Genomic DNA, 14,323 nt, shown 5'->3' with positions numbered 1-14,323 from the left:
AATATAAGTTTACCCTTCCAGGGAAATATGGCCTTGCAAATAAGGGCATCCTCTGAGAGAGTGCTGTCAGCCCACTGCTGTAACCCATTCTGAACAGTTCAGTAGGAGTGGATTTTAACTTTCCAGTCTCTCAAATCATCCTACCAGTTTTAGCAATGCTTGATAATATAGCATTCCTTTACAGCACTGTCAATATTCAGCTTCACATATTTACTGGTCAGACAAGAGACTGAGATTTACGCATGTGGAGCCTGCAGTCAGAGCAATACATTCTCGCTAGGAGGATCACCATCTTTCAGTACCCAGCACAATGATCTACATGCCAAATTTCCATTTGCTAAAGCCTCTCTACAGCACCATGCGGGTAAGAAAGGCTTACATAAATAAGCATGAAAGGTTTTCTCACTTCCTGACAATTAATTACAAATTTATATTCTACTCCACATAGGAGGATACATTCAATGTTCAATGGAGCCTGGCCAGACATTTTAAGAAAGCATTTATGAACACTTATTCAGATTTCAAATAGCTGTCACTTCAGCAATATTCATGCCTGGTTCTTATTGCTGTTTGCCAGGATGAGTTTTGTTTGAATAAATGTTTGGGAAATTACTAGCTCGTACAAATACATCTGTATCCACAGATGAATAAGGATGAAAGTTGCTGGTCAAACAACTGCAAATTGTTTCTGCATTTAAGAAAATGAAAGTTTGCTCCTCAAACAATTTGCAAAGAGAAACAAGAGTTAAATTCACTGGGAAATTTGCATGGGAAGAGGTGAACTAGTTTCAGCCTTCTCCTAGTTGGAAGGAAAAAACTATGTATATGAATATCCTCTAATATCTATGCAAATCCAACAAACAACGTTTGCCTTCACACCAATTTTACACTATTTTCAATTACAAGATCCTTCTAGCTGTGGGATTCACAGGCCCTGTGGATTTTTAGTGCTTTCTGAGGAATGCCAGCTCCATAACCTGAAAAAATAACATGTGATGGCCATGCTGAGCCCCACTCAGGATCCACTGGACTCAACAGAGGACCACCAGCTAACTTCAATGAGCATTGGATCAAGAGCTTTACAGCTACACTTGCTCTCTGCACTGGCACGGGATATGACCTTCTCTGCTTTGTCAACCAGAACTGCCAAATGCCTATCTTTACAACATTTTTATCAAATTTCAAAGGGACTTATAAATCATTGCTGGCTGTTAATATAATCCAAATACACTTTAAGAAATTCATTTGTTTAAAAACATTCAAGAAAGAATACAAATGGAAATTGTTCAGACCATGGAACTGTATAACAAACTGTGACTTTTCAGTAAAATGAAATATCTGTCACACTGGTTTTTGATAGACACAAGCCATCTAGGCAGTGGCACATCACAAGAGGAAAGGACAGTTTGTGATGCACAGTACTTTTCATTAAAAATCACCCCACGTGTCACAAAACACTATTAACACACCTTGGCTCTGTAGGTACTACTGCCAGACTGTAGGTTAGATAATGGAAGATGAAAGCAAATCTTACATAATGTGTATTGATTTATTTTTCATGTGTGTTATTCATCTGGTCACTGAACTCACAAAAGAAGAAACAGCTCTTGATTTAGTCTTGAGCAGTATACAAGGCTTATTAAGCCCTAACTATCCAAAAAATAGTCTGCAATTGTGAGTGTACTTTAGTCATATTTGGACAGAAAAAGCTGTATGTGAAACAAAAAATCAGTAACAGTAATATTTAATTTAAAGCAAAATAAATTATATAAAAATGAGAAAGTTCATTTCAAGGACATTAAAAGTCGCAGGCAAAAGAGTGAAATACTAACAAATTACATGGAGACTACTCAGAAATATATGAGAGGCTGAAAACCAAACCTCCAAAAGGATCAAAAAAACCAGCATGATAAAGCAGAAAAGTAAATTTCCTAAAGCTATTAAAACAAAACACAATAAAACAAAAAAAAACTTTAAAAACTCTAAGTTGTGACCTAATGAGGGAAAGAGAACCGTATATACCTTGACAAATGAAATACAAAACCACAATAAAACAAGAAGAAACAATGTTGAGACATAAAGGCATAGAATCTAATACCCACCATTCTTCAAAAATTCCAGAAATGAGAAACTTGCCTGATATTCGGTGATAACCAGTTATATAAAAAGAGCACTCAGGAAAGATAAAACCATAACAGAAACATTAAATTAATTCTCTCAGTCTACACTGCCAATGAAGGCGGATAGGATGGTTCTCATACAAAGGTCATTCCTTATGTAGAATAAGACTGAACCGTTGTCTCAGAGTGTCAATATTTTAGAACAAATCCATAAGATGGACTTTAACAAATTGCCAATACCAGCTAATTTTCTGTTATGGTACGTTACCACCAGTTAAACTGGCCTTAGTACCAAAACAGATGGAAGCAGTGAAGTGGAAAAAGTAATTTTATATTTTCATATATCAGTTTTCATTTTTTAACAGAATTTATAGACAGTACAGAGGCATAGAGGGTAATCCAATGAACAACAGACATGATATTTCAGCAAACAAGATATTTCTGCACAAAGCTAATTGGTAGGAACCATAACAAAAACAGTATTAACGCATAAATTAAAAAATATGCCATATTAGTGAAGAACCAACACAGCTTTTGCAGATAAAATATGTACCTCAGGAGTTTATTAGCCTTTTTTGTTAGAGCAGGTAACCATATGAATGATACAATCACTACAAAGTACTTGGAATTTAAGAAAGCTTTTCATGTGGTCCCTTATTAAAGGCTCTCAGAGAAATAAAGGTAATATGGGATAAGACAGAAGGTCCTGGATTAATAATTGCCTAACAAATAGGAACTAAATCTAGGAAATAAATTTTGTGTCAATCAATGAAGAGTAACACACATGTATAATGGCCTCTGAAGTAGGCTTTACCATTTATGAAAAAGGTTTTGTAGTAATTTAAAAGTATTTTCTGACAACATCCATTCAGTGCATGGTGGTAACTAAAAAGGTAATGGACTACTGGAAGCTTATTAGGAAAAGTCTGAGAGCAATACTGAGACTGTTACTTCACGAGTAAGTTTAACTGTGGCGTACCCCCATCCTCAATACTGAATATAGCTCTGTTTCCCCACATTTCATGCTGAAATTAGAAGTACAGTATAATGATCAGGATTAACAAACAATGAGAGTTTTGCATGAATGTATGAAGGTAATGCAGTCATCAAGGAATAGTTTTAAGTAAATAACAGGAAACACTTGTTCACACAACATGCAATTAAATTATAGAATTCATTGTTAGGGTACTATGGAGACTGAAGTATAAATAGATACGAAAAAAGATTAGACAAATTTATAAAGCAAAGGTCCATTGGTGGCTGATAGCCCTAGTATTTGGGAAGTTGCTACATACTGGAGCTGTGACGGTATGCTCTGTACATGCCCAGTTCTTGCTTCTTTTAATATTCAGCCGGCTGTTGAAGGATCAGTAGGGCAGTTTTAATATCTCTTTAATTTTTATTTCCTTTCCTCAGCCAAAGGCAGTTTATTTTTCACATAAAACAATTGCTAAGAAGAGCCTTTATATACATACCATTCTTAGGCATACTTCTTGCACGCCATTTGCCTACAGTGAGAGGTATCCTAATCAGGACAGGGTTTTAAAAAATGGCCTTCATCCTGTAAGTGTTTGTCCACTGGTAAAGAACTAAGACTGATGTAAACTCAGTTGATTCAGTGACTTTATGATGCTCTGGGGTCCACGAACAGCCATTTGTGAGCACTCTTTTGTACTGGACAGGAACTGGGGCCGCAGCCCAACAGGCAGCAATGGCTACATTGGCTTCAAAGATCACAAGATTCCAGCCACCTCCCTCAACAGCCAATTTTGTGCTGTGTTGATAGGCAAACAAGATCTAGAAGTTGTTCTTTAAGCTGTACATTAATAGTAATAATAATAATAGCAGTATTAGTGTTTGGGAAAAGATCCAGTCTGAAAAATTAAGCCAGCAAACCCGAGCTGCTTACCCACTGCGTGGCACTCATTTGTTGCACACCTCTCTCCACCCATGTCTGGTGCTATCCCTTAGCATCCCTTAAATACCCATAGGTGAAGGAATGGTCTCTTTAGGTGAAACGCTATTGTAGTTCATGTTCAGTCAGTTTCTGGCCCTCCCATTCGGACTGCCAGCACAGGTGTTAATTACGGCCATCTGTGATGGTGGCTTATGCGGCAAACACCTGCCACCCAGAAAATATACTGAAATCCCTGCTTCATTTCACATGGGTCAGTGAGCACCAGTTAGTAATGACTTTGATCAGTACTTTTCTGGGTTGTGTGTGGCAGGTGCAATGCTTCTGGTCTCACATTGCAGTTACCAGCTAACTAATTCATCAGACCCCTGAAGAATCTTTCTCAATGGGTGACACTACTTCTAGTTATATGATCTCACTTCACATAGCTTTTGGTTTTCTGTCTGAGAAACCTAAGCACAAGCACCTTCATGCTATGAACCATATGTTCAAAGGAATATTTTAGAGGCATTTTCACACAGATTTTTGAGAAAGCCAAGATCATTTAAATTTTTAAAACAGTCTCAGTGAGACAAGAATCCTGCAGGAGTTTACAAGGATCGTGGGACATACAAATCTGAAAGCAAGGGCATGGTGCAGAAAAAATAGAAGCAAAGCACAAATGAATCCATGGTATTGACTGATAAATATGAACTCTAGCAATATTGCTGAGAAGGCAGGCACAGAGGTTAGATGAGTCTTTTGAGTTGATTTAACTCATGTAGCTGCCAGTTTTGTAGTTGAAAAGCTAGACTATTTGTGAATTTAGGAGTACTGCAGAACAATATATTTTCAAGAAATAATTTCTCTTGCTCTCCATGGTGTTTGTCACCCAGAATAATTTTGTCAACTTCAATCAATGTAAATGACTCTTCCACCACCTTCTAATAAATGTAATTCATGCGTCCAATGCAGGGAATATTCTAGTCCCAACTTGTTTTCAAATTAATTTCTGCCTTCCTTGGGACATATCTCTCTAGAGAAACTATAAAAATAATAGATTGGAATATGCATTTGTGAACACACATCTCAGGCACAATTCACAACACTTCATGAGATTAACCTTTAAGAGCATCTTTGTAACTGTTGTTACCTATAGAAATATTTGTAAACTCTGAAATTTCAAACATCTGAATTGGAGCTGCTTTTCTCTATTTCCTGGTCATAATTTTATCAGAAAGTATCAGTCATCGAGTGACACCATAGAATTAATAATACAACATTCTTAGAAACAGCTGTAGGAACACCTTATGAGAAATTAAACACAATTGTATGAAAATTATTCCTTTGAGCTATTTGATGGATATTGCCCTGCTTATCTTTAAACAGAAGCATTATTTTTTAGCACCTCTAAAGCTACTTTAGTGAGTTCTACTGAAAGAACTTATTTCCTGTGAAATTTGCAATAAAGTGTAAGCTTCACTCCCTTCCATCCTCTTTCCAACATGTATAGCCATGCTTGTGAGTTTCCTGTACATTACTATAATGGAGAGCATGTGGCAGTCAAGTTATCAAAAATCATTGTGAAGGTAATCTACCTACCACCAACTTTGATTTAAAGTCTTTACAGTTGTGCCATCTGCTTCATCATAGTTCATTTTAAGCTTTATACTCAAGCAAAAGGAACAGCCTGGCAATACAAATCTGACAAAACTGATCAAGACCAGAAACATCTCAGCGCTCTTAGTAAAACTAATCTATAAACTACCAAATTAACTTATTCATTCCAATTAACTTAATCATTCCATTTACAAAGTTGTTTCCACAAAGTCTGCACGTTAATCTGTTGGAATGGAAATTGTATTTATAAAGGGGTATTTGTACTCTAAAGTGTAAGAGTGGTCCATAAATCACAAACGGCACTCAAGTGGTTCTGTTCTGCATGTTCAGATTTTGTTTTCACAGAATGAAAAATCTCACATACATTTTATAAGGCTAACACATAGCAACAATTTAAAAGAAAAGCCAGGCACAGCCACTAAGTATTTCTATTCACTTATTTGGAAGTGATATATTTGGAAGATGAGGGGATAACAAGGCTTCTTACACCATCATCTCTCCTGCTTCGTGTATAAGATGAACAGCTAAAAGTGAGGGATTTGGTGAAGACTCCGTGCTGATCACTAGCCAGGGTGCAGGTGTCCTGTGGGTTCTGGAAGTTGGTATAGCAGACAGCAATCTCACAACCGCTCTGCATTTTCTGGAGACAAGCCTATTAACTTCTATCCCTTCAGCATCACACCAGTGCAGAGGTGGTGCCCACCACCTCCGCTCAGCATTTCTTGCCTCATCCCAGAGGCAGCCCAGGGTCTGTTCTCCAGGCAAGGAAGAAAGTGCCCCCTTGTAGTTCTTCACAGTTTTACCAAATAACCAGTGGCTGCTTAGTAAGTGGAGAATAATACCTTCAGTGAAGTTATCTCACTGAAGATCAGAATATCTCACTTGGAAAGTAACCCTTAGCAAGTGTAGCTCCTTCTGCTCTTATCACACTTGGGATTGTGCCCAATTTCACAAACGTGCTTTTCGTGCCTTTGATTTCCATGGGAAGCCTTGGCATCCACTTATGTGCATTTCCAGATAAGAATGACTTCCAAGCCTAAGAGCCGAGATGTACACGTGCGAAGAACTCCAACACTGAATTACCGTTGAGGAATCCTTAAAAAAATAATAGCCTTGAAAATGCCTTGAAATACAGTCACACAGCCTTCCGCCAGCAGATGCACAGATTTCGCACATCATCTAATGATTGCTGCCCACTCGGGGAAAAATGCACTCTCATGATGTGCAACTATGCTCAACTGAGATACATAATAAAATCACCAAACATAGTAACTCATCTTTCTTTGTTCTTTAATGTGAAGCTTTATGTGTCAATTTTAATCTAAAAGAAGCAATGTGCTACATGGCCTCTGAAAACATATTTTATTCACTAGCTAAGAAGTTTCTACCCAATGTTTATACTTCTTAATAAACAACTGTGCAAAAAAAACCCAACGGGGATGGCATACCTCCATGTAACTTCATGTACTAGTGTGTAGAGACTGTATATAGTTAAATGTCATCACCACTAATTAACACTAATTATCACATTAAGACATGAATAATAAACTTTCATGTCAAATGCAAAGTAGGATATCGAGGACTACGTAAAGACATCGTGCTTCATGGGTGACGTCGTGGATCTTCATTCTCACGACATGTGTAGGCTTCATGTTAAGAAACGTGGGCACTGAATTGTGTGGTATTTATTTCCAATTTTCATTAAAGGTATAACTGTGCAGACTGGTATTGTTTGGGACCTTTAAATAACTCCAGCTAGAGTACAGGAGTAGAAGAAGGGTAAACAGAGGACTTGGATGGTTCAGACTGTCTGAGAAAGGGCTCATCACCCCTGGGCTTTTTCTGTGACCCTGCCCTTGGCCAGTGTAGGCTGAGGAGCATGGCTAGCTGACACAAGTAGTCAGTCAGTCGGCTCAGTGGTCTCATTGCATCCCCTTGTGGTTGGGTGGCTCCAAGAGCTGAGGATTGTCCATCCCCATGAGAACAAGGGGTTGGGTAGGACCTGCGCAGCTTTTCTGCTCTCAAGAGGTGACCAGACTGGATCTGGAATACTCGGAAGGTGAAAGAAACAGTTAATGTCTTCACAGTGTCAACATGTGCATTTCCTAGAAACATGCCCATTTCTCACAGTCCCTGCTGAAATAATTCTCCAACCCATGATACCCTAGAATTCCTCCCAGCACATTTTGCAGCCCACCGTAAAGACAGCGTAGAGGCCTATGAGTAAGCGTGGAGGAGGAATGTTTCTAACTACACTTTATCCCTGTATTTCCAAACATAGCACGGATGGAGCAGCTCCTGTTCACAGAGACTATTATTCAGAGTGGCTTTGTGTTGTCTGCGAAGAATGATCCCACCTTTAACAAACCAGAAAGCAGATCTCTCACAGTGAATGCATGGGGTTTGAAACAACACAAATGTAACAGTTTACACCAGTTTTCATGAGTATGAATAGAATAGGAAAAAAAAGGTCTCTGGAATCCACCCAACAGCAGTTGGGATGGGGTTAATAACTTGTCTTTCTGGAAAGAAAAACAGAAGTTGAAGCTTGCTATGTATTTCCAGTGGAATTTGTAGCTTGAATCTAACAAAAAAGGTACGGCAGATACAGATTAATAACAATTTCAGAAAGCAAATACGAATCTCGAGCTGCATAATCTATAAAATCCGTGGGGTGTTTCCTAAGAGGAGACCATTGCCTTGTGGGGTAGAACTGATCTACTGTTTTCAAAAGTATCACTTCAAAGTCTATAAAAATACCTTGCAACAAGCATATTTCATCAGTCAGTAACATATTCATAAAAATAGATATTTAATTAAAATTTCCCACAAGCAATAACTGAAATTACTCCTTATAATGATCTTTTAAAAATGAATGAACAAATAACCTTCATAAGCTGTTGTCTTTTCCAGGAGAGGTAAATCCCGCTAACGTTAACGCGAGTTACATCTACAGCGAGAGGGAGCGAGAGCAGGTCCCTTGAGGCAGCTCCTCGGACACTGTGCGTTAGCGCAGCTGCCCGAAGTGCCTTGAAGGGCGAGGTGGTGATTTACACCAACAAAGAATTTACCCCTTTCATGTTCATTTTTCGGCCTTCCACAAGATCTAATCGTATCTGTCAGCAGTAGAGAATCTTAATAGCTCATGTCCAACTCTTGTTAGCAGTTCGTTTGCTCATCTGAACAGGGCACAAATGAACTGCAAATGTCAGGTCATTGCTTCCTGCTCTTATTTTCTCCCCCCCACCCCCCCACCCCCCCCCAATTGCAGCACTTTCATGTTTCAGGTGTCCAGTTTAATCCAATCCACCTTTCAATGTTGTATATGCAATTCTTCCTGGAGATTCTTTTATTTATTCATCATAATATATGTCCTTAACTCTTTTTACTTAGTCATCTCTGTGAGAATGAAAGGTGTGGAGTCAGCTCAGTAACCAGAGGGAATCATAAATCAAATCCATCCAAGAGATACAGTCACGTAAACAGAACAGCTGCAAAACTATAGCAATAATGCGGTCGGGTTTGCAATTTTGTACTGAAAAATCCCGTTTGGAGGACCATACCTGGGCTATAGGAGCGTCACAATAATACATCACAAGAGTTTGCTTTCTGTCAAATGCAGTCATTTCTGTAATTTATGTTGGTCCACCTCGCCTGCCTGTAAACCTTACTCTGGACATTTTTCGTTTGATATTTAAAATTAATAAAACCTGTTGACTACGAAGAGAGTGTACAGAGCAATGTGTTTTACTATTGCTCAAGCTGCATGAAAACGCGCTTGCCCAGACCTGCGGACAAACTAGCCGCGGCCCTTTCTTTCCCACGGGACGTGGCTTTGCAGGGGCTACCGAGGGATTTTCAGGTTTCTTTGCTCTGCGTTCGCAGCCCCCCGAAAATTACTTCCCACGCAGCGGAGCCAGCAGCTGACCCAGGCGCCCCCTCCGCGGCGGGACGCGGCGTGGCTGGGGCAGAACACACCAACTTGCCGCGGCGGCGGCGGCCGCGCCCGCGAGTGGGACCCGCTCCCCAGCGCCACGGGCAACCCCCCCCACTCCACCGCGGCGCAGCCGGGACCGCTGTCAGCTCCAGATCCCCTTCACTTTTTGCTCGGAAATCCACGACCCGCCCTGTTCGTGCGTGTGCGTGAGGACGGGGGACGGCACCGCCGGGGAGACGCCGGATTCCCGCGCTGCTGAAGACCCTCCCGTTGCCCGCAGCCGCGGCGCCCGCGGCCGGGACGGGGGGGGGGGGGCTCCTCCGCGCCGCGGGAAACCGCACACACATTCCCCCGATCACCTCAGAGCCTCCTCGGTGGCGGCGGCCGGCGGTCCCTGGGGAGAAGGCGGCCCGGCCCCCCGCGGTCCCGACGGGTAACCCGGCGCCGGCGCGTCCTTGCGGAGCCCCCGCCGAGGGCGCAGCGCGCCGGGGGCGGCCGGGGGCTCCCGGGGGAGGCTGTGGGCTTCCCCCCATACCTACCTTCCGTGTGGACGGCGGAGACGTAGGTCCAGTTGTAGCGCTTGACGATGTCGAGCATGGCCCTGGCTTGCAGCGTGTCGGAGGGGACCACCCGGAGGAAGTATTTGTACAGCGTTTTGTCGCTCAGGTCGATGCTGGTGGCGGAGTAAGCGATCTGGGGGATGTCGAAGAGCTGGAGCAGATTTTGGACTTGGATAGCAACCGAGCTGGAGCCGGGGCCGATGACCCCCGCGATGGGCTTTTTCACCCTGGTCTGGGGCTGGGGCTGCGCGTCGGAAACGCAGCGGGTGCCTCCGTCCCTGTCGTCCCTGATGGAGATGAGGGAGTCCCGGATGAACTCGATGCTCTGCTCCAGGGCCACCGAGGAGTGCCAGCAGGAGTCTCGGATCTCGCTGCCCAGGGTGATGTTGGGTAGCAGGACCGGGTCGGCGTTGATTTTATCCAAAGTGTGAAACATGGCTTCGACCCTCTGGATGCCGTATTGCTCCCGGATTTCCCCGCACTTCCTCTCGGGCACTTTCTCAGCCGGCGGCTGGTGATGGACAGAGAAGAGGGCCCCGATGATGACATCCCCGTCCATCCGAGCCACCGACCGCTGCGAGGAGGCGGCGGAGAGGAGCACCCTCCGCCCGGCGCTCCTGGGCAGCACGTCCATCTCCAGGAGCAGAGCAGGAAAAAAGACAAGCAGGACGCCAATCATTTTGTTGCACGATGTCATCCAGACCCAGGTTACGAATTTCATGGGCTCCTCTTGCCTGCACATGGTTTAAGGACATGTAGGAAATGGCATCCGCTTCCCCCCGCCAGCGCCCAAGTTGCTCCAAATACCATCACAGCGAAGCCTCACAGCATCGCTCTCGAGGGTGCCAGGGCAGCCGTCATCCTAGTGACTTTTAACCTGGTGGCATAGAAATAAGGGATAAAACAGGCTAATCGGGAAATCGATGTCAAACCAGAGCTCGAGAAAGCAACCCTCCCCCGCACAGTTCGAGCTGACCGCTTTCGCAAACGCCCAGGGCAATTTGCTTCCGTGAGCCTCTCGAGAGGAAGTTTCAAGACGGATTAAAAGATGCGTTTATTTGGCTTGACGTACGATCATGCATGCTCACATACGTTAGTTCATATGCTCCTCTCTGCAGCCGCTCTCCTAGCCGAGGCGGCTGCCTCCCGCACCCCCCGGCGCACACACCCTCCCCTCCGCCCCCGGGAAGTTCGCAAAGTTTCACGAGGTCGGTAGCTCACGGGAGACGCGCCCTAGCCTGGCCCCAGCGGCCCCAGCCCTGAAAGCGGGGTGACAAGTGCTTCTCTTCTCGCGTTCTGGCTACCTGAAGGCATCCTTCGCAGCTCAGGAATTTCCTTTCCCAATACAGAAAGGCGGCGAAAAGAGAGCGAGCAATCTGCCCTGCCAGCCACGGGAAATGTCATTTAAAGGTCACCGAAGGGAGGAAGAAAGGAGCCACTTGACAGTTTAGATTAACTTTTCCGTGTGTAGGGGGCAAAACCGTAATTCAGCCAGGGACACACACATGCAAGCGGGGGAAAATACATATTAGTTACTAAGGCAACGGCGGGCAAAGTCCTGACGTGCCTTACCGGCACGCCTGCCTTGCATGCAGGCTTCGGGCGGGGAGAGGCGGCCAGCCCGGCGGCTGGGCTTGCAGCCTTGAAACGCCGTGGTGGGAAGGGGGTGGGCGGCGCGGCTGCCACCGCCACCGCCACCGCCGCCGCCGCCGCCACCGCCCGGGGAGGCGGGAGCGCGGCCGGGCCGGGCCGGGCCCCTGTTGCACGGCGGCGGCGTCAGCACCCGGGACAGCGCCCGGCAGCCGCCGGCGGCCCTCGGGCCCCCTCTCCCCTGTCCCCTGTCCGCCGGCCCCTGCCCCGCTGCTCCCCTCCCCGGTGCCCCATCGCCCCCGGTGCCCCGTCGCCCCCCTGCCCCGCTGTCCCGCTGTCCTGGCCCCGCCACCGCCGGCTCGGCAGCCCGCCAGCACCCCTGGGCGCTTTCCCCCAAACTTCTGGCCTCCGCCCGGCGCTGCTGCCGCGGTTTCCCCGCCCGCACACACGCACACGCACACGCACACGCACACACACACAGACACAGACACACACAGACACAGACACACACACACACACAGACACACACACACACAGACACACGCACACCCCTCCGCAGGCGCGGAGACCGGCCGCGGCACGCACCGCCCCAGACTGGCCGCCGCTCCCCCGTGCCTCCCCGGCGGCGGGCAGGGGGCCGGGGCCGGGGCCGGGGCCGCGGCGGGGCCGCCGGCGGGCGGCGCGGAGGGCTGGGGGCGGTCCCGGGAAAGGCGAAGCTCCGCGGGGAGCCGCTGTCCCGGCGGCACGACCGCGGGGGCAGGCGGGCACAACCGCCTGAAGTAGCCTCCCCCGGGCAGCCCCGGAGCCCGACCACCCCCCCCCCCCGCCCCGTGCCTTTCGCCGGCACCGCCTGCCCCTCGGGCAGCCCCACGGCCGAGCCCCGCGGTCCGTTCGGAGGCCACCCCCGGGACGTACCTGGCCGGGTGAGGCAGTGGCTCCCTGCCTGCGCGGAGCCGGCACCGGCGGCTTCTCCGGCCGCCCCGAGCTGGCGCGCTGGCGGCGGGGCGACGGCGCTGGGCTGGGCGCGGGTGCCCTCTGTCTTCAGCACCGCTCCAGCGCAAGGAAAAAAACAGGTCATCCCGGGCTCATCCATTATCTCATACAGAAGGATCAGTCATTTTCTCCCCCTCCTTAATTTCTTCGGCTATTGTCTTGTAAGCCGGCAAGGAAGCATCGCCCGGAGCACGCTGCGGCCGCAGGGGAGGTGTCTGGTCTCACCTCCCGCGGCTCTTAATTCATTATCTTCTTGCCACAATTAGCAAGAGCGAGAGCAAAGGCAAGAGGCTGCTGCTCGAAGGGGACCCAGACCACGCTTGGGAGACCCGAGATAGTGAAATGTGCCGGTCTGCCTCACGGGCAGGATTTCGCTATTACAATAAATATCTATATATTAAAAAAAAAAAAAAAAGAAAAAAGAAAAAAAAAGATACTGCAACAAGAGAAATCACCTGTAAGGATAAAGGCATCGAGATTACAGTTTTCAGGTCAAGATGAATCTAAATGAAGCACGTGAGAGGCATGTCAGATTAAAATAATACCAGATTGAATAATCATAATTCAGACGACCTGCTTGCATCCCTAACACAAGGTCTCGGGTGTTTTACTTGACTGTATGAAAGTTAAAGTTAGATTACCTCCCCACTGGGAACTCTATAGATATTTGCCCTACTTTTGAAAGAAAGAGGCAAGGACAAACATTTAACTATTGCTCATTCAGAGAAGGGTTTGCAGTGAATTCTGCCTCAGGGGTGTCTTCTCCCTGTGTCAATATTTGTGGTTTTTTCACTGTCACGCAGCTAGTTGTTTGCCTGCATTGTGTGTTTATCCATGAGGCATGTTCATTATGGAAGACTCAGCCCAGGGGTTTGCCGGTGCCCACTTTCCTCGCAGGTCGTGTTTCCCAAAGAGGGAGCCAGGGTCGGAGGGGCTCTGCCTGTCCTCTGCCTCCGGGCATGAAGCTCCCCCAGGGCGCCGCAGACCCAGGTCGGGGCAGCAGATCTGGAGGGGCATCCCTATGTGCACATAAAGGGGGAACAAATTCCCCTTCATCCACGCTTTAATAATGAAACTTTAGTCTCTGCCCTTGACACAACGAACCTGCAACATGCCAGCAAATTATTCCAACGGTTAAGTGAAAAGTTTGCTCCGCTGGCTCTGGCGGACAAAGTGTTTGCAAAAGCTCCCATTGGTTCCTCCCAACATTTAACGCCCTGTAGCCTTCATCCCCTCCACCCTGGCACTCACAAAGACAGCAGGTCTTTCTGCTGAGGCTCATGCACGGCTGCCACACAGAGCTGTTCTCCCTCCTGTGATCGCCTGAGTTTGCTGAGACTGGAGAGCAGGTCACCAGGTCCTGATGCCCAGCCATAGGTTCAACTGCTGCCCCTCCAATCCCTGCAGCAGCAGAGGTCTGGGAGAGGTCTGGGACCCATTAGAAGATATCTGGGATGTCAGGAGGCTCTTGGAAGGGCTAGGGAAAGAGGGCACTGGGACTGCAGGGGCTTCAATCTTCCCCAGTGGTCACGGGAGAAACAAAGGCTTCCCCCATGGGGAAAGAGCAGCATGTGATCCTGCTGTCCTTGTCCCCCCAAAGAGGCCAGAG

General features: G+C 46.6%; 1 protein-coding gene across 4 annotated transcripts in view; it reads right to left on the bottom strand.

Annotated features, from left to right (window-relative positions):
* Positions 1-13,364, bottom strand: part of GRM1 (glutamate metabotropic receptor 1) — a 198,411-nt gene extending 185,047 nt beyond the window's left edge. For all 4 annotated transcript variants that reach the window (XM_074818696.1, XM_074818697.1, XM_074818698.1 and 1 more), the window contains exons 1-2: positions 12,637-13,364; positions 10,111-11,008 (exon numbers count right to left, since the gene is read on the bottom strand). In XM_074818696.1, the coding sequence (XP_074674797.1) occupies positions 10,111-10,873 (763 nt within the window). In that variant the 5' untranslated portion in view covers positions 10,874-11,008; positions 12,637-13,364. The remainder of the gene's footprint in view (positions 1-10,110; positions 11,009-12,636) is intronic.
* Positions 13,365-14,323: the final 959 nt, after the last annotated feature.

Source organism: Strix aluco, chromosome 3 (assembly GCF_031877795.1).
Source record: "Strix aluco isolate bStrAlu1 chromosome 3, bStrAlu1.hap1, whole genome shotgun sequence".
Taxonomy (NCBI): Eukaryota; Metazoa; Chordata; class Aves; order Strigiformes; family Strigidae; genus Strix; species Strix aluco.
The sequence above is the reverse complement of the archived record's forward strand: the minus strand, read 5'-3'. Positions and strand labels throughout refer to the sequence as shown.